At 36.4% G+C, this 27,544-nt stretch overlaps 1 protein-coding gene across 1 annotated transcript in view; it reads right to left on the bottom strand.

The window, feature by feature from the left end:
* Positions 1–27,544, bottom strand: part of LOC150101006 (venom factor-like) — a 697,967-nt gene that overhangs the window by 429,639 nt on the left and 240,784 nt on the right. Inside the window, exon 16 of the mRNA XM_090401101.1 lies at positions 14,754–14,807. Within this exon, the coding sequence (XP_090257227.1) occupies positions 14,754–14,807 (54 nt within the window). The remainder of the gene's footprint in view (positions 1–14,753; positions 14,808–27,544) is intronic.

Genomic DNA, 27,544 nt, shown 5'->3' with positions numbered 1-27,544 from the left:
TCTGTAAGAGGACCTTGATATTATCAGTGTTTCAGCAGAATCCAAACAATTCCATCTTATGAAGGCATTAACTATATGGGTTTGTTGAATCCTTCTGGTTTCCAGTTTTGTGAGATCTGGCTTTTGTCAGCTTTGAATTTTTCTTTTTTTTGGAGGAACTGTGGACAGCTACCATCTATCTCTTTTTCCTCAGGAAAAATATCCAAGATAGGGGGCAAGGGACAATGGGATGATGATGATGGATAAAAATTTGAAATTCAGGAGACATATTACAAAGGGGGGTGAAGGTAACCCAGAGGATTGCTGTAATACTGAGAAGGATGCTGACTAGCAGAGATAGAAGAGTTGTCATTCCATTGTGCAACAGTCCAGGTGTGGTCTGATCAGACCACACCTGACTACTATGCTCAGATGTGGTCACCATAATCTGAAGAGTATCAATAAATTAACTTTGGAAAGAGTCTAGAAGCGGATAACAAAATGATAACAAGACTGTACAATGTTAGTTATAAGGACAGATGAAGGGAATGTGGACTGCAAGGTTTGGTAGATAAAAGAAAGACGGGAGAGAGATAGTTACAAGGCTGACCTGGAAGAGTTCTTTTGTATGGTAGAACAAGGAGAAGAAGCGAGGATAAAGGCCATTCTTGGAAGTAGCTAAAGAAAGTCGTGAGCAAGTCGTCAGCTAACTACTATACTGTTGCTGCCATTATTAAAGGTAGTGCAATTCATACAGACAAGATATACTAATGAAATACTTTACACACTAAAAACTTCAAAATATAAAGTCTCCACACTCAATAACAGCCAACCTAGGCAAAACACTACAATTAAAATAATTATCCTAATAGTAACAATACTTCTTTCCCAATCCACCATGCTGTTGTTGCTACAACAACCTTTGCTCCTATTTAACCTGAACAGTGCTATTTCTCCTTCAAGTTCCTCTTCATAATATTTATTACCTCTTCTCAAGTATATTTGCATACATCTAATCTGAAATATTCAGTAAAGAGATTCCTCTTGATTCTCACATTATTTTCCTTTTTTATTAATGGGTACTACGAGGACTCCACTCTAATCGTCAAGAATTTGACTTTTTGACTAGGCCTTCTGAATTATGTAGTGTAAGTCTAAAACTTTTAGACCTGCATATTTAAGCATTTCTGGCTGAATATCATATACTCTAAATGACTTTTAGAGTATTCTGCATTTTATATTTCCAATGGCTTTTTCTACCTTAATTTTTCTTGAATATTTTCTACCAGGTTTTTTCTGTGTTGCTTATCTCATTTAATATTCTTTCAAAGTAATGTCTGACTGTATCATCCATAACATATAATATCACACACTACATGACTGAGTCATCTTATTTCCTTCCTTTCCTCATTCCCTTTTCATGCCTATCCTATTTAACAAATTTTCAAAGTAATTAATCTATAATAGTATATCCAGATAAGTATAACCAGAATATACTTATCTTCAGTTTTTTTTTATTTAGTTTTATTATTTTTTTTTTAATGTCAGTGTTACTATCTCAAATTCTTTTTTCAGTATTCTTTCCTCTATTTATAAATTGCTTCAATAGCCTTCAGAGCATTTTCCCAGCTTGATAACATTTGTCCTCTATACCTTTACCAAAGTTTCCCATAACTTTTGTTAATAGGCACTTTTCACAGCACTGCTTTCTTACATTTTCTCTGTACTCTCTGAGGGCATTGCATTGAAATTGTATTACCTGTTGACTGTCCGCACAGTTAGCCTAGTAGCTATGTGCTTCACAACCATATACCTGGGGAAGGAGTGTCCTAGGTTCGATTCCCGTCAACGACGTGAGAAGCTTAAGGATCTTCCTCAGCCATAGCCAAGTTAATCGGTCTTGGGCGTAGACAGCAAGGTTTTCTCCCAGTTTATCTGGGGTTTTTCATCCCACAAGCTGGACCCATGAACACACCGGCTACAGTCAAAACCACATACTTAATATCTCATTAGGAGGGCTCAGCCAGTCCTAAGGGGAGGTCGAGGAACAGGGGGAACCCACGACACACAAGAATAAAATAACTTGTTGACTTTCTTGCCAGGAACTTTCATTATGTTTTCTTTTCAGGACTGTTTCTTCAACATCTTGAATCCACCATAAAATTCAGATTTTTCTACCCTTTGCAACAACTTCTCCACATGCTTTCTTGGCTGAATCCATGTTTTCTTTAGATTTTGCTACTCATCTTCTTTAAGGATTAGTAGAACAGGATATCAATAGATATATACTATTCCATTATATCTTATTCATATCCTGTTCTGCTCACTCAAATATTTTCAACTTCCTTTCTATTAAAACCAAACCTTTTGTGGAACTATAGATACAAATAAGTTTCGTTATCCAATTTTCCATTCTGAAATTTGTCCACTTTACTCTACTTGAAACCATGTGCTATTCAAAAAAAAGTATAACCTGATATTTAGTGTAGAATATATGACTACTCCTTTCTTTGCCTGCCAGAGTTTCCAGAATAATATCTGAGCCTTCATCAGTAGAATACATAACCATACATTTCTGAATTCCAAAGTTTAAAAGCTTACATAAACATTCAATGAATTGTTTTTCCATTGACTTGGTTACACAGTAAATTTTTGGCTTTTGATAAATTGTTATTGAAATCATTTTATGATTAGTTGTTATTTTGATAAACTGTTGATCAATGTCTTTCCAGTTATTGTTATTTAATGGACATTCTTTCAGTTAACTGTTTTTGATGAATTTTCATTGACCTCTTCAATGTTAAAGATTTTTCCACATCTGTTTATCTTTATTCTCGCAGATGTTTTCCATCTCCAGAGACTCAGGTATAAAATTGTGACCACTATGTCTGGACTACTGTGCAGCATAGATCTCATTACTTGGAATTCAAGGAGATGAGGAAACTTTAGAAAGAGCAAAAAGATGAATAACAAGGATAATATCAGGTCTTCAGAATGTCAGCTATGAAGAGAGATTTGAGAAAAGTAATTTACAGAGCTCAGTGGATAAGAGCATGATATGATTGTGATATTTAAGCTATTGAGAGTTATTTAGTAAACAGATTTTTCAAAGCAGCACACATTTAAAGGGGAAAGGATAAAGGGCCTGGATGTTGTGCAAGTGTGATATTTAGTGGGGAATATATGACTACTAATTTACAAGGAAATGAAAATATTACATTGTGTAATTACACTGACAATGATATAATTCATTCCTCCATGTGAGACACCTGTTCATGGTAGAAGGTATCTCCTAATCTTGGTACTGGCCAGTTTCATTTTTCACATTTCTATTCTTTCATTTTTTTACTTCTCCTGGGTATGTTTATTTATTTATTATTATTATTATTACATGACACCTCCAGGGAGTCCAAAGACTCATCAAGGGGAGAGCACCTACTCTGCAGCTCTCTGTCTTAACCACTTAATACATCAACTACAACATCATCATCTAAACCATCTACTGTCCACCACCACCACCACTAGTATTTTTCACAGACAATCACAAACATCTATGCCCATGGTGGGATTCGAAGCCACAGCCTTTTGGCTGGAGAGCCGAGTGATTAGATACTCTAATCACTCGGCCAACCAGGCCGGCTATTGTTTTTCTCTTGTATACTTCAGACCACCACCACCGAGATCAAACACCCACCCACCATTCAGAATGATCCATGGATATCTGGAAAGGGAAATTCTAATAGTATGCATCCACTGTTTTGACAAGATGGGCACTCCTGGATGGCCCAGCTAGGATGAGTTGGCTAATGATCTTGCCTGTAAGGATAAATGATGTTGCAATGTTCAAGTCTGCTGTGATATTATTGGTATGGCATCTGAGGTAGTGCAGACTTTTCACTTCCAAGGGCATTCATGTGTGATTCCCTCTTGGATGGGAGAGCACTGGTACTGAACCCTCCTGTTTTTGAGTATGGACATTTCATCCTTAAGTATATCAGAGGCTTTCAACCCAAACAAAGTTTAGAAACCATTCACAACAGCAGATAGTAAGAACAAAAAAGTAGAAAATATCTGAGACACATTTTAATATTTTACCCTTCTTCATTATGAATTTGGCAGGTGAATATCCTCTTGAAAAAAGGTCACCCTTCTTTATCTAGCAGGGTTTAGAAGGGTTGGCAGACTGCGAAAATCTGTTAGAAACATTCCATTCAAGAGCTGTTTTAGTTGAATCATCTTGCCAGAAACATTCATAATAACTCTCCTTTGTGCAGCATCAGAGAGAGAATGCGAATTACAGTAATTCTCCCAAACAAAACTTTGAACTTTTCCAGAGAAGTGGTATAAGAGTGGAAGTCAGTGCTCCTGATATGAAGATTCTCTATGAACTAAATGATCAAAGTGTGGCAGCCATAAGAAGAATTTTCATACATGGAACACCTCAAAACCTCCAATATCAGTGAAAATAGTAGATCCCAACTGGCCTGTCAGACTACATTATAAATCCTTTGCACCACTTCAAGTGCCAGAAATAAGGTCATACTCAGACTGCTTATTATGGCTCTGCCATCTTTGCTGCATGTGCCAGTAAAGAGCAAGAAAATAAAAATTACAAGTGCAAATATTCAAATGTATTAATTGTGAGAGAGAACATCCAGCATACTTCCAAGCATCTCAAAGATGCAAAGAGATGAGAAAAATATTCAAGAGATTAAGACAGAGCAGAACATTCTGAATCAGAAGACAAAGAGGAAGTATACTATGACAGCAAAATTTAGTGGAAAAATTCTTAACACATGAGCATCTCACACCTGCACACAAATACATCATTCCTGAATGTTGTGATTTACTTTACTTTCACTAGAAGGTTAAAAGAAAAAATGAATATGGCCATAATATGAGAATCTTTCAGTACGATAGAATGTGAACTTCAAATACTTCCACACCCATTAATTGATTAAATGGATATCTCTACTACACCCACAGAGGAATCCTAAATGTAAGAATACCCAATGTCCTGGATGGAGTTGATTTTGTTAAAATATTATTATTATTCTTCAAGACTTCTATGGAATCACAAGACTCACTATGGGAGGTCAATCCTGGACAACACAAAGTCTATCATACCACTCCTTAAACTCATTCACCGTTCATGCTCTCATCACCCTATCAGGCAATACAGTCCATGTTCAATCACCCTCCATGCAAAGAAACCACTCCTTACCCTCTTCACAAGGTGTTCAGTGAGAACCTATTCAACACTCTAATTATATAGGGTAAACAAAACATTATACAGATTGATATACAGTCTGTAATTAATTTATATAGGCAGTTTAAATTGAAGGAACTTGAGGAAAATCATTACATGTTTTCTGGTATGAAATAAGGAGCATGATAACCTGATATTAAGATCAGAGATATTTAACTCAACTCATTTCTTTATGCAAATGATGTTATTATTATTACTACAGGCAACTCCAAGGAGTCCATAGACTCATCGAGGGAGGCCGTAACATCATGTCAAGAACAACTATTCAACATTCACACAGTATCTATCATACTTCGCCTTGAACTCATTTACAGTCATGGCACCCACAACAGACTCTGGCAGCTTATTCCACTCATTAACCACTCTCCAAGTAAAAAAACCTAGCTCTAATACCCTTGCTAACCACACTCTTGCCTAGCTTCCATGTATGGTCCCTAGTCCTCACACCACCAGTCCTATTCTCAAAAATATCTTCTGAATTAATCTTATAGAAACCCTTCAGTAATTTGAATGTCTCAATCATATCACCCCTTTTCCGCCTATCAATCAATTTCTGCAACCCACAAATCTTTAACATGTTCTCATAAGGTTCATTCCATAGACCTGCTATCATCTTGGTCACTTATCTCTGGATCCTCTCCACCTCCTCCCCATCCATAATAAACCCTGGCGCCCATATCTGGGCACGGTAGCCTAGATTGGGTCTTATTAAGGCTCGATACAGAGAAACAATAACCTATTTGTCTCTGCTTGTTAAAATATTTTTCAGCAACCAAGTGATTTGATGAGCTGATTTAGCCACTTTTGCAATGTGCCCCCTAAACTTCAACCCCCCTATCCACCAACACTCCCAAATCCCTGGCTTCATCAATCTCCTGGAGTACAGTTCCACCAATGTGATATATTGCTGCTAATCTTTTCGCCCCAAAATGCATAACCTTACATTTTGCCACATTAAATTGACATCCATTCTCCTTAGCCCAGTCCTCCAAACTATCCAAATCATCCTGCAAAATTTTGACATCCTGTGCACTCACAATTGCTCTACCCAACTTTGCATCATCAGCAAACAAATGAACAGTTCCTTTCAGATCCTTTCCTATATTGTTAATGAACAAATCAAACAGGTGGTCCAAGAACAGAACCCTGCAGCACACCACTAGTCACAAGCCATCTTTTGGACTCCACTCCTGAATAAACCACTCTCTGGTATCTCTCCATCAACCACCCTCCTAACCATCTCACCAACCCTATATCCATCTCTATATGCTGCAGTTTGCTGATTAGAGTTCCATGTGGTATCCTGTCAAAGGTCTTGGCAAGGTCCAGTAGAATCACTGTAAACCCATTACCCTTATCCAGTTCAGCCATCACTATGCTATAAAACGTGAGCAAGTTACTGAGGCATGATCTACCCTTCAGAAAACCATGTTGCCCCCCCCCATACAGTATCCCATTTTCATCTATCCAATCCTGTATTGTTCTCTTGACTAGTTTCTCCAAGACCTTGACAACGATTCCTGATATGCTAATCGGTCGGTAATTTACAACAGCAGTCTTGGAACCTCCTTTATGCAGTGGAACTATTTTCTCCTCTTCCCACCTGCTTTGGACTAACCCAGACCTGAGACTCAAATTAAATAAAATAGTCAAGGGAACTGACAATTCTTTAGCCACTTCACGTACGACATGAGCTGGTATACAATCCAATCCAGATGTATTGACATTGAAGTTTTGTAATAGATGATTCACCTCCACTTCATTCACCACAATTCCAGTATAAGCTGTTGGATCATTCATTCCTGCAATGTCACCACCTGGATGATATACTCCTGTAAAGTGCTTGCTCAGTAATTCCACTATATCAACTGATTCAGTTACCTCCCTACCATCAGCATTCTTTAAAATCATTCTGCCGTATACATTTTTTCTTTTACTTGCAATATATCGAAAAAAACGTTTGGGATTCTCTTTAGCCTGCATGGCTAAAGAGAATGTTCTTTCATAATCTGCTTTTGCTTTTCTTACCACACTCATTACCCTTCTGGCCTGCACTTTATACCGTTCATGTGTCTGCCGATCACTTTTCACCTTAAATTCCCTTCACAGTTTTCTTTTTTTGCAGCTCAGGCTTAATGGTGTTATTCATCATTTAACCCCTACTTGATTTTTTATTCGGACTCTAGGTATACAGTCAGCCATTGTCTCATGCAAACACTTCTTAACCATCTCCCATGCACTGTCAACATCCAGCCCTTGCAGTTGTACATGCCATGGCACTGAACCAATCAAATTCCTAAGCTTGTCATACTTACCAGCCCGATAATTCCGCATGTACCCTCTCTTAATTGTAAATTCCACACCTTTAGCCACCTCCCAAGTCAAGACCCTATGATCACTCTCACCAATTGCTGACAAAGTGGTCATATTCGTTACAGCCAAATTCTCAGATGCAAGTACTAGGTCAAGCATTCTCTGAGCCCTAGTATTTTCCATTACATGCTGTCGCAGATAGTTATCCACCATATAAAATCCAATTCCTTCCTCCCATGTGTCCTCTCCTCCTTCCAATCAATGTTACCATAGTTGAAATCACCCATAATAATTACCCTCCTTCCACTCATTTCTTCTATTTGCTTATGCATACTATATCCACCATCTATTCCACCCTGGTCTATAGCAGCACCCAAGTGTATATTTTGTTCTGCTAGCCTCAATCTCACACCAAATAGCCTCAAATGTGCCCCTTTCTCTATCCTGCAGTTTAACTTCTATTCTCCGCAGCAGCTCATCAGCTATCATCAATAACACCTCCCCCATTTTATTCTCCCTGTCACTCCTGAATATCCCCCCTCACATTCAATCCCACTAGCTATATCATCTTCTGTCAGCCATGTTACACTAATGCCAATAACCTGTGGCCTGGAAGTGCCAACCAACGCCAAAAATTCTTCCTTCTTGTTCCTAATACTCCTAGGCATTAGTATACATGAATTACAGAAGCCTGTTAGTCCCATCCCTACCTTAATGCCTTATACTAACTATACCATTCTTATTTGTTGTCCTTCTTATTTGCTCGGGCATATTATACTCATCCATACACTCAACTGTCACCCTAAGGTCTTTATATCTACCCCCCCCTCCACCCTTTAATAAATCTAGTTTCCCTGATTCTGCACATCCACTTCATTCAACAACACTTTTTCAAGTCTCTTTACACAAAATCGATAATCCACGGAGACAATATCGCACATTAAGCACGCCATTAACCAACGTGCGATATCATCTCTGTGGATTATCGTAATTCTTGTGGAAAGGTTTAGGCGTTGGTTATGCATTTTTTTATTTACTAAATAATTTAGTAAATTATTTAGTAAAATATAAAGCACGCCATTACGGTAAAATGAAGTTAAAGCTATCAAGACAATTGAATCGTTTCGCCTTCCTAAAACGCTGCCGGGATAACCAGATAATTCCTAACTGTGTCAAATTCAAGCACCGTTTCTCTTCGCAAAAGGCTCTTTGTATTTATAACTGTGCCAGCCAAGCCTTGCTTAGGGCACAAATCGCCACGACTCGCTGTTTCCTGAATGATGCTAACTTAGCTATCCAGGCACTCGATTTTTTGCCACGAATGGTCTATTTTATACGACATCTCATGCACTGCAGCGGAGAAAGAATTTAAAAAAGTATGAGATCGACACATTAAAAAATTTGAAAATTTAAAAAAGAACTTCCTACCGAAACGGTAGTCAACCTTTTGTCATTTAGTGTAAAACCTGAAGCACTCAACGCCCTTGCACGTGACCTCAACTTCGCCATTGTGCCCAGAAGAATACCTGCCGAAGATATTATGGTATGAATTGAACGCGGGATACATCGCCTTCCAAACTACGTCGCCAACAATATTAGAATGGATGTGGCTTGTGTTCTGACCAAAGCTAAACCACCAAAAGCCAACATGCCCAGTAAGGAAATTAAATCTCTACTAGAATTAAAGAAAAACAAGAAAATAATAACCCAAAACTGATAAAGGGAACGCCACAGTATTGCTTAAGCAAAATGATTACACAGGTAAGCTGAAAGCTCTATTGTTAGATCGGGCTACTTACCTCCCTATCGAGTACAATTCCACCAACTCACAAATTAGAAACCTCCACACGCTCCTTAAGAAGGTCACTTCTTGGCCTGTGGAAATCACTAACTTATTTATGGACTCCCAAAAATACATAAGGAAAATGTGCCATTACATCCCATAGTGGATGGCATTGATTCCCCCACATACAAACTAGCTAAACATTTAGCCAAAGCTCTCTCACACTATACTGGCAACACACCTTCACACATAGAAAACTCAGCCCACTTCAAAGCCAACATAGAAAACCTTACATTCAAACACACAGACATAATGGTCAGTTTTGATGTCTCCTCCTTATTCACAAATGTCCCACTCAAAGAATCCTTAGAGCTAATCCAAGCTAAATTTCCTCCCAATATCACAGCCCTATTTCAGTTCACTACGAACTCAGGCTATTTTGTTTGGCAAGGAAAATTCTACAAACAAATAGAGGGGACAGCCATGGGCTCTCCACTCTCCCCACCCTTGGCCAACTTTTATATGGAGACTTTTGAAGAGAAAGCCTTAAACTCTGCCCCACAAAAACCAACCATTTGGCTTTGCTATGTTGATGATGTGTTCACTATTTGGCCACATGGCTCCAATGCACTCTTCTCCTTCCTAACACACTTAAACAACCAACACCCCGGAATCAAATTCACCCTGGAAGAAGAAAAAAACAACTACCTTCCTTTCTTCGACACACTAGTCACCCACCAGCCTGATGGAACCTTGATTTTCTCAGTCTATAGAAAACCCACCCATATAGGCAGATACATTCACCAACAATCCCACCACCCCTCCTCGCAACAATATGGAGTCATTAAGACACTACACAACAGGGCTAAACTTATCTGTTCAAATGACAATGCCCTAACCACAGAACTAAACTATATTCTCAACACTTTCTCAGCCAATGGCTGCCTCCCCCAAAAAAATCTGAAAAATATTGAAACCGGTAAACCACAACCCCCCCCCCCCCTCACAACAAGGATTACTCTAAATCCAATACCATACCCTACATCCGAGTCACCTTGGAAAAAATTACAAAAATCCTAAAAAAACATGACATCTTCTTGTTACAGACCATATAAAAAATTGGCATCCCTTATCCGCTCTACTAAAGACCAAACTCCACCCCCCCCCAGACCTACCTGGTGTATACCAGGTCCCTTGCAGCTGTAAGCTGTCCTACTTTGGCCAAACAGGCAGGACAGCAAATATCAGAATTTCAGAACACAAGGACTACATCCATTTTCACCAATACAGCCACTCTGGTCTTCCTGACCATGCGCTGGATACCTGCCATAGAATACAGTGGAAGAAAGCCACGATAATACACCGTAGTGAATACAAATATGAAAGGCTTTTCATGGAATCAGCTTCAGCCCTAAGAAACAATCCAAACCTCAACAAATTTGGCTGCATGAGACTGCCTCAAATTTGGGAAACCTACATCAGAAGACCTTCAGCCCAATTGCCCAAGAATACCAACATTGCCTGCTAGGGGGCACCATCAGGACTTTAGGAGAAATAATAGCTTCCTGCTTCTTCCTCACTTACTGTTTGTTGTGCCTGCGTGCACGTGTCTTGTTCTTAAGTTTCTTGAAAACGGCAACGTGATGTTGCTGAAATACTGAACATATATTAAAATTTATTTTAGTACATCCTAGTTGACGTTGTAATTTCCTTAAATGATTTAGTAAAAAATGCATAATCAACGTCTAAGCCTTTCCACGAGAATATACATAGTAGCAAGCAAATTAATTTGAACAAGCTGACTTTTTGTCAAGTTTTTGGTTTTTGTTTGTTCTAGTTTCAGTTTTAGTTGACATTCGTAGTGGTATATTCGTTTTGTGTAGCTATAAAATGGATATATCACCAAGAAAGCATTAAAAAATCTGTACTTTTTCTCAGCACACAACATGACTCAAAGACAAATTGCCACTGAGTGTGGTGTTCATTTGGATTTTGTTTTAAAATGCAATTTTAAAGAGGTTTAGGGAGACAGGTATCTTTTCTCCTGACAGAAATGGAAAATGTGGGCAAAAAAAAAAGGAAACTACACTTATTAGTTAGGAAAAGGAAAATCAGTCCAAGATTGTCTGCTGTAGACCTAAATAGACTTGGCAGCTAGTAAGATTAATGTTTCCAACATGATAGTCCATTGAAAATTGTTGGAAGCAGGGAGGACTGCCCACAGACCAAAAAAAGAAACAATAGTTGACAAAGGTTATGCAAAAAATAAGTTCCAGTGGGCAAAAGTGTATAAAGATTGGATTGTTTAGAAGTGGAAGAAGGTCATATTCTCAGATGAAAGCCATTTCTTTCAACAATGAGAGTGAGCACCCTATGTTTGAAAATAAGCAGCTGAGAAAATTTCTCCTGCTTTCCTTCAACAAGCTCCTAGACATCCAGCTAAAAAGATGTTCTGGGGTTGTTTTACATATGATGATCCAGGATCACGTGCCTATAGATGGTATGATGAAAAGTGACCAATACATAAAAATACTGGAGAAAAGAGTGGTCCCATAAATCCAGAAAGACAAAGAACTTATCTTCCAACACAATCTCTGTCCATGCCACACTTCAAAAAAAGTTAGAGTTCCTCAAAAATCACAACATCCAACTGCTTCAGTGGCAAGGTAACTCTCCTGACATTAACCAAATAGACCATTTCTGGGACATAATGAAAAAGAGACTTGGAAAATTAAAATTGTGATACAAGGGATAACTTAATACATTCCATTACAAAAGTATGGTTTCAAGATGCAGAAATAAGAAAAATGTGTTATACATTGGTAGAGTCCATACCTAAGCGAAATGAGGAACTTATTAGAACAGAGATGCATATATAAATTATTAGGTAAAGTTGGAGTATAATTTTTGTACTTATTTTCTAGCGAAATTAAAATTTTTCTTTAAAATATGTGTTCAGATTAATTTGTTTGCTACTGTATATAAAATACAGACTACTGTGCTTAGCTAATTTTTATAAATTCAATAGTATACCTGGTTGTCCAAGTATCATATGCAAGAGAAGTTTACACATCAGGAGAGAATGAAGGTACGTGGTCTTCAAAACTGGAGAAATAGATGGTGGAGAAGACATAATACAGAAACATAAAAGTTGATAAGGTGATCTTACAGTATAAATATACAAGAGATTTGTAGTACACAGTACGCTGGAAAAGAATTCTGGATCATCCCAGGAAGCTGAGTATGTGAGATCCATGCACTTTTCATGGCATATAGTGAGTGAGCAGAATAAACTGCCAATGAAAGATGAATGCATCTTCAGTGAATGTTTTCAAGAAATTGTATGAGAGACATTTAAGCATTTTGTGTGAAATAGAAAGTGGGTCATAGATAATGGTTCACTTATTCACCACATCCCTGGGACTCCCTGGAGGAGACCATATAGATTATTAATGTACAAATTAAACAGCAATGGTCACAATATATAAATTTATAAAATTAAAATTGTATATTAAATAAAAATTTGTAAAAAGAGAAATAAAAGTGAATGCGAGAATTACAGAGGCATTTCCCTAAGATTTATGAAAAGTGTTACTGCTAAGATTTATGAAAGTATTACTTGAGAAATGACTAAGAAAAATTGTAGAAGGACAACTTTTCTTAGTCATTAAAGAGAAAATCATGATCTGTTTTTTTTTAAGCTGTTAAGTCATCAGTTGAATTAAAGGAGGTACAGGAAGATGGTGTAATGCTAAATCAGGTGTGTGATTTAGTACTGCTAAGATTTATGAAAGTATTACTTGAGAAATGACTAAGAAAAATTGTAGAAGGACAACTTTTCTTAGTCGTTAAAGAGAAAATCATGATCTGTTTTTTTTTAAGCTGTTAAGTCATCGGTTAGAATTAAAGGAGGTACAGGAAGATGGTGTAATGCTAAATCAGGTGTGTGACAAGGGTGCACATTATCTCCACTGTTATTCATGATCTATATGGATCACATTATGAAGGAAAGTGGTATGAAATCTGACATCAAAATTGGTGATGTCAATCTTAGCTCTTTACTTTATGCAGATGATGTTATACTTCTCAATAAATCCAGCATAAGTCTGCAAGATTCTCTAACTAAATTGAATAACAGTTGTAATAAATTTGGTATGAAAGTCAGCAATAAAAAAACAAAGACAATGAAAATAGGCAGAAACATTGAAAACATCGGCTGTTCTGAATGGTGAAACATTTTAGCTATTTAGACACAAATTTTAGTGAAGATAGTAAATTAAACATGGAAATAAGCAACAGAATTAGTACAGAGGGTATGAAAGGAAGTCAGCTGAATAAATTTATATGGAATAAGAAAGAAATTAGTCAAAACACTAAATTAGCTGTGTACAAAATGGTGTTTGAACTAATTTTAACTTATGGATCTGAGAGCTGGGTCAGAGGATTCTGATATGAGAGTTCTGAGAAAGATTAGTGGAATGAACAGATAGCATCAATGAAAGTATCACATTAAAACTGAGGATATTATGAAAGAACTTGCCATAGTTAGCAGCATTCAAGAATGTGTTAATAGAGCTAATCTCATGTGGTATGGTCACTAAAAACAGAATCACAGAGGAAAGATTAGCAAAACAAGTGTTCTCTGCCAGGTTGGCAGGGAAAAACCAAGAGGAAGACCAAGATGTAGATGGACTGGTACAATAAAAAAATGCCTTTAAAAGACAGAGATATAAGATCTGATAACATTGGAATCTTGACAGATAACAGATTAATTTGAAGGAAAACTGTTGATCCAAAGTAAGTAACAGTGTAACTTTTTCATGTAGTACTATCATAATTATCCTATACACCTCCTGAGGGTACCTATAAGGAATTCGATGATGATGATGATGGTCAAAATATATAGCTCTGTAACATATCATTAGTCACTTGTCATCTCCTTGATTCTGCTTCTTCAGTTCTCTGTGTCTCTCAGTCTGTCACTGCTGACATTTAAAAAAAAAAAAAAGAAAGAAAAGAAAAAAATAAAACTTTTTATATTAACTAATTATAATAATTCAGATAGATGTCGAAAGTATTTTCACTTGGTTATACTATAAATTAAATATGCCAAGAAATTATATTCTTGGTTTCATCCTTTATCCAAGTGTAAGCAAACAAAATTTGTGTGTGAGGTCACTTGACAACTTGGCTACTTGTATATAGAGGCTGATGACTTCACATCAATTGCCTTAATATCCCATAATGCAATATACATATTCTTACAGACATATATAATGCTATGCATTATGGGAAGGGCCACAACTCAGACCAATTTCTAGCAAATTATAGACCAAGCAAAGTAGCAAAGTTATATTTTATTATAATAAAACAAAATGGAATTCATATTAGTAACTAAAACAAGCTCACCTATTTGATTAGCAACTTCTCTTCTCCTTCTTGTCTTTTCCATGCATCCATGTTCTGTAATAAATATCATATATATATATATATATATATATATATGAATACGAATATATATATATATATATATTCGTATTCAGATTTACTCGGTTTAACAACATGTTTATTAATTTAATTCAAATGACTTAACACCAAGATAATAAATAATAAGATTTAATGATGATGCTATTAGTTTCGTTGGTAATCCAACTTATTCAGGTGTCAAAGTACAAAGAAAAATACAAATTAATCCGACAGAAACATTGCATAATAACAACGACAGATCTACTAAAAACTGTAGTATAGTTTAAATTGGAGTCCACGCTACAGTTCCAGCTGTATGTTTATGCATGCGTGTAAAATCGCGAGAACGCCATCACTGGACAGCAGAGCTATGTGAATCTGATAAACTCTGATGAAGGCCACCAACATCAAATAGATTGGTCTCAAACTTCTAATATTCAAAAATGTTGTGATGAACTTGAAAGCCATATTCGAGTCAAAAGAAATTACCCTTGATTCAACCTAAATGAATAGCAGCCTTAGCTACAGCTGCCAGATTCGCATAGCTCTGGTGTCCAGTGTTGGCATTCTCACGATTTCACATGCAGACATAAACATACAGCTGGAACTGTAGTACGCACTCCAATTTAAACTGTACTACAGTTTTTAGTAGATCTGTTGTTGTTATTACATAATGTTTCTGTTGGATTAATTTGTATTTTTCTTTGTACTTTGACACCTGAAGAAGTTGGATTACCAACGAAACTAGTAGTGTCCTCATTAAATCTTATTATTTATTATCTCGGTGTTAAGTCATTTAAATTAAATTAATAAATAAATAGATATATATATTTATATATATATAATCCTTTACCCAAGGAAGCAAAACAATGTTTAGCATGTGAAATATATTCACATCTGAGCTGCTTGTACATAAAAGCTAATGACTTCACATCACTTATCTTTGTGTGTGTGTGTGTGTGTGTGTGTGTGTGTGTGTGTGTGTATATATATATATATATATATATATATATATCCCATAATGCAAAGCACATGCCCTTTCAGATGTGAAAATGCTATGCATTTTACACATCTGGCCACTACCCAGAGACTAGTTTCGACCTTTATTGAGGCCTCATCACTGGGAGCCAGACCCGGAAGAGATACCAAAGTTGAAGTAATGGAAGTCATTATAGTTCACATGCAGGTAGCCAAAAGGTGCTAGACCTTATTAATAAAAAAAATAGAAATTTTAAAAAAATTAATTAAATTAAAAAAAAAATCTCTGGATGAGAGAAAGATGTTGAAAGTTTTTTGCCTTGGTTTTATTATACATTAAGATACCAAGAAATTATATATTTGGTTTTAATCCTTTACCCAGGGAAAATGTGCAATATCTTTCTCTTATCCAGAGATTTTTTTTTTTTTTATTAATAACATCTAGCACCTTTTGGCTATTTGTATATGAGATATATATGACTTCTGTATTACTTCAACCTTGGTATCTCTCCTGAGTCTGGCTCCCACTGATGAGACCTCAATAAAGGTTGAAACCGGTCTGGGTAGTGGCCATTCCAATTATGCATAGCATTTTACACATCTGAAAGGGGTGTGTGTGCTTTGCATTATGGGATACATACTAAGACAAGTGATGTGAAGTCATTAGCCTCTATATACAAGCAGATCAGATCAGACATGAATATATTTCATGTGCAAAACATTGTTTTGCTTTCTTAGGTAAAGGATTTAAACCAAGTATATAATTTCTTGCTTACTTCAATGTATAATAGAACCAATGTAAAAACCTTTCAACATATACATATATATGTGTGTGTGTGTGTGTGTGTGTGTGTGTGTATACACACACACACTGATGTCTAAAAGCTAAGGATGAACTACATTTTTACCTTATATGAAAAAATTTTCATGACTACAGCCAAATGTGGACATAAATTTATTGCCAGCATAATAATAAATTATATTACCCAAAAAATATGTTAATATAACACATTTTTTGTGTAATATAATTTACAAATCAAATTTGCAATACAGTTTTGGCTAAAGTTACAAATTTCCTGAGGATGTAATTAAGGAATTAATGTACAGTGCCCACAGAAAACTATGTAGAGAGACATTTCAGAATGGAATATGTCCAACCCAAACTGCAATGCAGCTCTCACCTCACTTGCTTAGCACCAAGTGATTCAGAAGTTCCTGAGGGAAACTGGCCCACTCCTCCTTCAGAGCAAGAATAAGGCCTTGTTTGTTTTCTTTTGGGATGCAGTAAGGTTGCATCCCAAAACTGTTCTATGAGGTTGAGATCAGAGGGAGCATACAGGCCACTTGATTCAATTAATATCTTAGGTCTCCAGAAGTATCTCCATTGCTTATGTATGATATGGTGTGGCATCATCATTCATAAAAAACAACACTTGCATTAGAATTCATCTTCTATCATCTCTTACATGATAACAGATAACTTGTAACCAAAAAGAATAGGAGACAGGCAGAAGGGTGGCTATTCATTTGAAGCAATCTGGTGTGAGATTAAGACCAGTAAAACAAAATATACAGTTAGTTGTTGCAATAGGCCAGGGAATTCCACAGGTGATCTGGAAGACACGCATCACCAAATTAGTATAATGAGCACAGGTCGAGTGATTATTATAGAGAACTTCAACTATGGAGATATAGAATGGAAAGAAAAAAGATCACATGGTAGAAAGGAAATTGAATTTATATACCTGCTGAGAAATAATTACTTAAGGCAGCATGTGATGAAGGAGACTAGAGGTGAGAGAGTATTGGACCTAATCATAGGATCAGAAGAGCTATCCATAACCAAGTTGATAACAATGCCTCCAATTGGTAAAAGTGATAATGCGGTCTTGACTAGGGAAATTGTAAAACATGAGGAATATTCTATCAAGAAGGGGTATTTGTGGAACTGCAAGTCAGGTGATTATGACATGCTTAGGAAGAATCTTAAATCTGTACCATGGCATAAAACACTGCAGGGTAAGAATGTCAGTAGTGCATGGAATATAGTTAAGGATCATCTGAGGAAGCAGTATTAAACTGTATACCTAGGGTAGGGAGGGTTAATCAGGTAGGAGTTAGATGGATGAGTAATATCATTAAGCACGAGCTGCAGAAGAAGAAAATGCTGTTGAAGGTATATAAAGAGAAAGGTGACCAGCATGGCAAGGAAGACAAAATCAGATTATGAGACAAATTTAGCTGAGCAGGTCAAAGGAAATCACAGAGAGTTCTTTCGTTATGTGACAAATAAGAGGAAGAATGACCATGGAAGATTAACCTTAATGAGTGATGATGGTCACAAGGAGATGGAAGCAGATAAAATAGTTGAGTTACTGAGTGACCACTTTCAAGCAAAAACTTCTTAGTGAGGTAACTGCTTTAACATATGTGACAGACACTAATATGGGAACAGAGGTGGATGAATTGGACGTCCTTATGATATTGCAGAATCTCAATGTAAATACAACTGTGGGATTAGATGGGATATCAGCTAGGGTTTTGCAAGAATGTGCAAGAGAAATGGCAATGCCTTTGACTAAGCTGTTTAATTTAAGTCTCAGCTCTGGTAGAGTTCCAAAGGAGTGGAAATAAGGCAAAATTATTCCTTTGCATAAGGCAAGTTCTAAGACTACAGTAACAAATTATAGGCCAATCAGTATCTCAGGTGTGATGGTAAAAGTATTAGAAAGATTAGGTAAAAAAGAGAATTCAAGAATGGGTAGATAAAAATATCATACTGTATAAGGTTAACATGGGTTTGTGAAGGGTTGGTCACACCTTAGTAAGTTACTAAATTTTTATAATAGAGAAACAACAGAGTTGGATAAAGGAAATGGCTACATGATGATTTTGCTGTATTTTGAAAAGACATTTGACAGAATACCACATAGGACACTGTTATGCAAATTAGAACAAATGGGGAAAGTATAACCCTAGTTAAGTGGATAAGAGGGTGGCTGCTGGACAGATATCAAAAAGTGGTATATGGAGTGGCAAAAATCAAGGTGAAAGACTACTTTAATTTGTACATAAATGATATAGGAAATAACCTGAAAGGAAATATTCAGTTGTTTGCTGACGATGCAAAATTAGGTAGGGTAACAGTTAATCAAGATGATGTGGAGAGCTTGCAGGATAATTTTAAATAGACTGTGAGTATGGGCAAAAAGTTAATGGGTATCAGTTTAATGTCAAGAAATATACTTATGCACTTTGGGATAAATAGATTACAAGCCATTTATCACATTAATGGCACTGCACTCAAGGAAATAGATGAAGAGAGCGATTTAGGGGAGTTGTGGTAGACAGAGAGTTAAAGTTTAGAGGACATATGAGGGTGGTCTGAAAAGTTCTCAGCCTCGATCATAGATCGCAACATTATCAGCATGATTTCTTTTTCTGAGTTGGTACATCTGTCATAAGCATCCATGTGAAATTGCAAGTCATTCTATCAAGTAGCAGTTGTCTGAAGCAAACGTGTTGTCTGTATCCCTTGAAATGGATAAAATTGAGTATCGTGTGGTTATAAAATTGTTTGCAAAAGAAGGTTTAATGCCAAAAGAAATTCATTCGAAGTTCATAAAAGTTTATGGGCACTCTTCACCTTCATTTCTGACAATTAAGAAATAGGCTGCCAAGTGTAAAGATGGCTGTACCAGCCTTGAAGATGATCCACGTGAAGGATGTCCAAAAAGTATAATAACACCAGAAATCATTGATTATGTGTACGATATGGTATTGGATGATCAGCGAATCAAAGTGAGTGAAATTGCTGAGACTATAGGCATTTCAAAATAATGTGTAGGATATATTTTGCACGAAGAATTGCAAATGAAAAAGCTTTGTACAAGATGGGTGCCACACTTGCTCACAGCAGATCAAAAACGCACTCACATGAAAATCTCTGAACAGTGCTTGGAGCGTTTTAACAAGAATAAAACTGATTTAGTGCGTCAATTTATTACTATGGATGAGACATGGATTCACCATTACACACCAGAATCCAAACAGCAGTCAGAACAGTGGAGAAGCCGGTTGTTCGGCACCAAAGAAGACAAAGTCAGTTCCATCAGCAGGAAAGGTCATGGTATCGGTGTTTTGGGATGCTAAAGGCATTTTGTGTATTAATTATCTTGAAAAGGGTAAAACAATAACCGGGGAATATTATTCCGAGTTTTTAATCAGACTAGATGAAAAAATTCGTGAGAAAATCCTCGATTTGCAGAAGAAAAAAATCATCTTTCATCAGGACAATGTACCTGCCCACAAAGGTGTTTTGGCAATGGGAAAATTAAGGGATCGGTACGATGAATTATTAGAACATCCACCCTATTCCCCAGATTTTGGCTCCCTCTGACTTCTATCTCTTCCCAAAACTAAAACTCTTCCTCGCAGGTCAGCGTTTTTCTTCGAATCAAGAGACGATTGCAACTGTAGAGGGGTATTTTGCAAATCTTACTGAGAACCACTACAGGGATGGGATAATAGCGCTGAAGATTATGGGAGATTATGTTGAAAAATAAAATAATGTTAAAATTATAAATTCGTTTTTTAATTGTTAGGCCGAGAAATATTCAGACCACTCTCGTATTTCTAAGGTAGCACTTAAGATTACTTGGTTAGCAAAGAACACATTAACAAGTAGAGATATGAAAATTGTAATTCCTCCTTATAAGGCCTTGATATGCCCGCATCTGGATTACTGTGATCAAGTCTGATCACCTGGGTTTCTTGGTGATGTGGAAGCTGTGGAGAGGAAGTGACCAAGATGGTGAGTGGCCTGTGGGATGTGCCCTATGAGGATAGTTTGAAGGTGTATGGATTACAGAAGTTGGTTGATAGGAGAAAAAGATGGGATATGATAGAAACATTTAAGTTGCTTAAAGGATTTTATAGGATAGATGCAGGGGAAATGTTTCAGCATTTGGCTAGAGAGACCAGAACTAGGGGTCATCCCTGGAAGTCTAATAAAAGTGTGGTCAGTAGGGGTGTGAGGACTAGATTTTTTGCTTGGAGAGTGGTGAATGAGTGGAATAGGTTGCCGCAGTCAGTTGTGAGTGCTTTTTCTGTTAATGCGTTCAAGGAGATATATGATAGATTGTGGATAGATTGGGTCTCCTATGATGAGTCTTTGGACTCCATGGAGGTGCCTGTATAATAATAATAATAACACATGGAACAGTCGAACATGCCGTTGAAAACCTTCATTGCAATATCGTTCACCGGTCATTGTCCCTTTTTCCAGCACTTGTAGCTTGGCACATCCATTAAGTATAATGCCTGCCAACACCCTGACTCCAGCACTGCCATATCCCTTTCAAGAACATGCTTGCGATGGTAAACAGTACCACTTTCATGCCAGATGAAGTGTCGCTTAGATTTGGAAGAAAAGCTAAAATGACTCTCATCTGTAAAGAGTACATTAGCCCAATGGTGTCCTTTTCAGTTTTATGGATACAACACTGCTGAAAATGTACTTTATGATGAGCTGTAGATAAAGGGATACAGACTACAGGCCTTTGGGCATATAAGCCTACTTGTGGCAGATGTGTTGTCACAGTTTGTCAAGATATCCACATACCTGTGCTTGAATGGAGTCGACTTGCAAGCTGATCTGCCATGGTACATATATTATGTTTTGCTGTTATAACCAAAAATCTGTCTTCATGCTATGTGGTAGAGTGAGGGCAACATCTTAGCAAATGCCTGGAACACATTCCGTTGGTTTGAAACTCTGCCTAGAGCCTGGATACAAAGCTATGTGAGATTCCAAACTCTTTGGCAATATCAGTAATTCTGTGTCTTTCTTCAAGCTGTCCAATAATTCATTCCCATGTGAAATCATCTAGTGATGTCTCTGAGACATTATAAGACTAAGTTTGCAACTTTATTCCTTCATAAAAAGAGCTACTGTTAAATACAATTTGCTTACCTCAGCCTTTTATCTTGTTGAATGCTATCGTGTGACCTCTTTCTGTACAATTTGAAAATTTAAATGCGTGCCCACTTTCTACTTGAAATCGTCAGTTATACAAATTGCCACAAGCTGATTCATCTGAATTTGCGGTTATTATCTTCAGAAATGGTGTTCATCCTTAGATATTGGACACCAGTGTGCATATATGTGCATGTGTGTGCTGTGTGCATATACACACTGTCTATGTCTGTATGTTTCCATGCATGTACATGTATGCATATGTTCTGTAAGAAACAGCATCTTGGAATGTAAAAGGCACCTTTATAATATTTGAAAATTTTGTTTCAAAAAGAGATTCAGTAGTTAAGATATGCCAGAAAGGCTCTAGCTTTTAAGTGAAATACATTATACTGAATATCAATAAAAAAAATTTAAGAGATTTTGCTACGCATTTAAAAATTATACATTTATAATACATTACATTATGTTTTTGATATCACTAGCAACTTCATCACAAACTTCTATAAATATACAATATATATATATATATATGTTTGATTGAAGATTTACTTGGTTTGATATCATATTTAAAAATTTTTTATAATGATTGGAACCAAGGTTTAAATAATAAACTTTAATTATACTACTAGTTTTGTCTAAACCTAGAGTTCATTAGGTGTGAGATAAACATATAAATACCAGTAACCAATCTAAAGGAATTGGTTTTATAAAAACACAGAGTAACGTATCTAACACTGAAGAGAGTAAGGGCTAGAGTTTAAATAGAAGAATGAACTCTGACTGTATCATTATGCACATGCATGCGTATAAGGTCTCGAGAGCACCAATATTGAATAATGGAGTTGTGAGAGTCTGGTAGGCTGTAGCTTAGGTTGTTATTAATATGGACGGGATTGATAACTATCTCCTTAGACTCTAAAATTTTTCTCTCTAACTCGTCAAAACATCGGTGTATGTTGACAGTTTCATCCCAGAGTATGTGATGTGGAAAATCTGCATCATTTGAATTCGCTGAAAATAACACATGACTAGACAAGGCACAACTCGAGTTCTGTTGTAGGTAATGTCTCTGTGGTGTTGATCTAAATGGAGTTCGATAGATTTCTCTGTTTGTCCAAAGTAATGTTCTTGAAAGAGTTTGAGGCTATTTAGACCATGTTCCCAGATAAGGAAATCCTTTGTCTTCTCTTCTTGCCAACATTTATCTAGAGAATTTTGAAGAAAAAGCAATTTCATCTTCTCACTTAAAACCAAAGATATGGCCTCCCTACATTTATGATGTTTTCCTTATCTGGGAACATGGTCTAGATAGTCTCAAACTCTTTCAAGAACATTTGAATGATACACACCAGAATATCAAGTTCACATCTGAATTGGAAGTTGATGGCTCTATCGCATTCTTAGATATCAAAGTAACCCGGACAGCTGAACAAATTTTCTATTTTTAGAAAACCAACACATACAGACAGGTACCTTCATGCTAACTCACACCATTTTCCTCCATAGAAGTTGGGTATTATCTCCACTCTAGGTCACCGAGCTCGGTCTCTTCTGTTGGACAAAGAGGAACTTTATAATGAACTTAAACATCTTCATGTTACATTTCAACCTAATGGATACTCTAGTAAAACTATAGACAGATTACTGTTCAACCCTCATCCACAACAGTATGAAGACAAAACTACTTCTAAGGACAGCATTTCTTTGGCATATATCAGTTCTTTATCTCCAAAATTGACTAAAATTCTGAAGAAATATAATATCAAGCCGTTCTTCACAACCCTACCTAAACTTCATTCCATCTTAAATCATCCTAAAACTAAACACAATTATCTTAAATATCCTGGTGTTTATAAGATTCCATGCGATTGCGGTAAGCCATACTTCAGACAAATGAAGAAATCTATCGAACTCCATTTAGAGGAACACCACAGAAGACATTATCTACCATAGAACTCAAGCCAATGCCTTGTCCAGTGGTGTTATTTTCGGTGAACTCTAATGATGCAGGTTTTCTACATCACATACTCTGGGATGAAACTGTCAATGTACACCGATGTTGTGATGAGTTAGAGAGAAGAATTTTAGAGTCTAAGGAGATAGTTATTAATCCCGTCCATATTAATAACAACCTAAGCTACAGTCTACCAGACTTTTACACCTCTACCATTCAATATTGGCACTCTCGAGATCTTATATGTGCGCATGTGCATAATGATACAGTCAGATTTTTCAGTCTTCTATTTAAATTCTAGCCCTTATCCTCTTCAGTGTTAGATACATTACTCTGTGTTTTTAAAAAATCAATTGCTTTAGATTGGTTACTAGTATTTATAATGTTCACTAAAAAACACATGTACTAACCAAAGTAATGTGTTACGTCGTTGTTTTCTCTATATTATACCTTGTTCTACCTCTAAATAGCCCGCTTTCTAATCTACTGTTGTGCCCTTAAAATATTAATTCAGTACTATTCCCTTTTTGGATATTGGCAAAATTTTTTTTTTTATGCTGCGACAGCCAATATCCTATAACAGAAGAGACTCTTGTTCAGGGAAATAATTCTAAATTCTAAAGTATATACACAACATTCAATCCTATAAGCTCGTCTTGTAGGATTCAGTTAGCAGTCGTGACCTGAATCTTACTTAAGTAATAATATCTACCTTCCCACCAAAAGGTTCTATTTGATAAGTGGTGGTTTGAATTCATAATCAGGCATAAACTCAGGTATAAGGTACAAAACATGTTTATTGGAAAAACATAAAACATTTACAGTTAAGAAAATTCAAATACTCAATAGAACAAAACTCACTCTAAGTTAAGGTTCATACTAAATCACAACAATGAATTTGAGTAAGCTAAATCCTTCAATTACGAAAGGATAAGATTAATTGTAAGCATAACACTACTAGGATATAATTCCTTTCACAAGTTATTCACAGAACATGCATTGCACACTTTCATTAATACTCTATCAATAACCATCTCAATTCTAAATTTCATTAGTCAAGCCTAGCCATTCTCAATCAAAATACTGCCTATCAACAATTCTTCTTTGTTCCACGTGGTCTTAACTAATTCAATCAAATTCTCACTTAAAAGTTCTCTATTAGTGTCCTTAGTTTACAGTATACACAAATTTCTTATTCTTCTAAGCGATTTTTAACATAGAATGAAATTCTTTACGTTACCGGATCCTTTCAGATTTCATGCCAGCATCTCGTGTAGATCTGGATTACCTTACTGTATAGTTATCGGCCATCTTTAGCAGAAGGGAGAGCTTAGGCAGGAGTTAGTAAAAATGAAAAACGAAATGAAACATCAGGAAGAGAATATTAAACATCTAAAGAAAATTGGCTGATGATAATGAGAAGGAGGAAGTTAATATTATGAAGAAAGAGTCAAAAGATAGTTGTATATCACTGTATGGCAAATCGATCATTAAAGGTGTGATTACTAATAAAGTGCACAAAACATGCTTTCCTGGTGGAATAATGAAGTAAATAACTAATGAATTGCAGAAAAGGAAAGCCTGAGCGTTAAAATTAGTGGTAGTCATTGGCATGGGTGCAAATGACTTAGTTGGGGAGAAAAAGAATGTTGATAGAGACTTGAGGAAGTTGCAGCAGGTAAAGAAGAATAGTGATGTTGGGAAAGTTGTAGGCATGTTGCCCAGATATAACAACAGTGAATTGAGAAGGAGAACAGAGATAATGAATAGCAAGAATAGCTTTGCCTGACTTGTGTGAGGCAAGGGGGGTTCAATTTGTAAATCTGTGGAGTGAATTTGAAGGGAAAGTGGAATGGTTTAAAGCTGATGGGTTACATTTGAATGGATTTGGTGTTGGGCATTTTGAAAGTCTATTTTTTCTGAGAAGGCCCAGAGTCAAGAAGTTAATGTAATAAATGATCAGTCTATTTCTGAAGCAGGATAGCACAACTTAACGGATTGTATGACAGGAGGAAGATGGATATGAAGTTAAAGATGTGGTTGCAGCAGCACAAGATGACGGAATGCATAAAGGCAAGGATGAGACAGGTAGGAATGGAAATCAGAATCAGGATCAGGGAAATAGGAGTGGTCAGACTGAAGAGAGAGGTGGGGGTATAGCAGCTAGAATAGAGAATGTTGGGGCTTGTAGAATGGCCTCAAACACATAGGGATTGTTATGTTTATACACAAATGTAAGGAGTATTCCAAAAAAGAGAGCTGAGTTTCGAACTGATTGAATTAGTAAGCCAAAAGATAATTGGAATAACTGAAACTTGGTTGTCTGAGGAGGATTTGATGTTGAAAATAGAATTAGAAGGATATATAATTTTCTGGAAGGATAGAAATGTGAAAAGAGGAGGGGAAGAGAGTGCTGTTAATGATTGCAAAGGAATTGTGTCTGCAGAGTGTGGAAGTTAAAAGTGCATGCACAGATTTTGAATCTGCGTAGTGTGAAGTTGAAATAAACAGGTTAGTATATCTGATAGGATGCTGTTATAGACCGTGGAATGCATAGAATACTGATTGTTAAATGATTAGGCAAATTAGTTGAGCATGTAAAAAGAAGATGATCCTGATGGGAGACTTTAATTACAGGAATATAGAACATAAGGAGGAGATATTGTATGAGAACAAGGAGGCGAGTTTCGGAAATTTCTGAGAGATAAGCATCTTAAACAGCATGTGATTGAAGCAACTAGAGGCTTTAATGTTTTGGATTTGGTGATAATTTCACAAGATGCAGTTGTTAATGAAGTATTGATGAGAGTGACCATTGGATACTTGTTTGGAAAATTATGAATCAAGACAAGGTTACTGCCAAAAATGTCTGTATCATATCACCTCATTTCCTCTTATCCACCAAACTCTCCAATCCACATTTCTTCGACCTTTCTTCAAATCCAGCACTTCAAAGTCCCGACATTGTCTTAGTCACTCACCTCTGGATGCTCTCCAATGTTTCCACATCACATTGAAATTCAAGTGACCGGATCTGAGCACAATAGCCCAAGTGTGGTTGAAGAAATGTGGATTTGAGAGTTTGGTGGATAGGAGGAAAAGAGGTGATATGATACAAACATTTAAGTTAGTGAGAGGATTTTATCAGATTTATCCAGAGGAGATAATAAAAAGAGTAGAAGGTGAGAGAGAAAGAACCAGAGGTCATCACTGGAAGTTATGTAAAAGTGTGGTGAAGAGGGATGTGAGAAGCAGATTTTTTACATGGTGAATTGTCATTAACAACACATTCTAGTAATTGAATGAAATGCATTACCAGAATGTGTTGTTAATGCTTGGAGGGTTAAGGATATTAAGATTCTATATGATATATTGTCAGTTGAACGAACCTCCCACGATGAGTCTGCCGACTCCATGGAAGGTGTAATAATAATAATAATATCTCACTGATTATTCCCCTCATAATCCTTATTTTATTCAAGCATGAAGAAATTTATAGTGTAAAGAAGAGTTTGCAAATAAAGTATCTTCATGATTAGGCTACTTGAATATAGAGACATTTGAATTTACATCAAGATGCTTTAGTTTTCCATAATGCAAAAAATTATGATCTGAAAAGATCATGTAAACCAAAATCACTCCAGGATACTCAGAATTAGTTTTGTCAGACAATACTGAGCAGGGTTGAACATCAATTCTACTCAAGATGGGCTATTTCCCAGCTCTACTTGGCAACAAGCAAAGACCACTACCACTGTGCTGAACTGTAGCTCTAACAAATAACTAGAGCCACAGTTCAATGTCAGATGTCATATTTCCATA

The sequence above is a fragment of the Typopeltis vanoorti genome, chromosome 12, assembly GCF_054136105.1.
Source record: "Typopeltis vanoorti isolate ZY-2024b chromosome 12, IOZ_Tvanoo_1.0, whole genome shotgun sequence".
NCBI classification, from domain to species: domain Eukaryota; kingdom Metazoa; phylum Arthropoda; class Arachnida; order Uropygi; family Thelyphonidae; genus Typopeltis; species Typopeltis vanoorti.
This window is presented reverse-complemented; position numbering and strand designations above follow the sequence as displayed.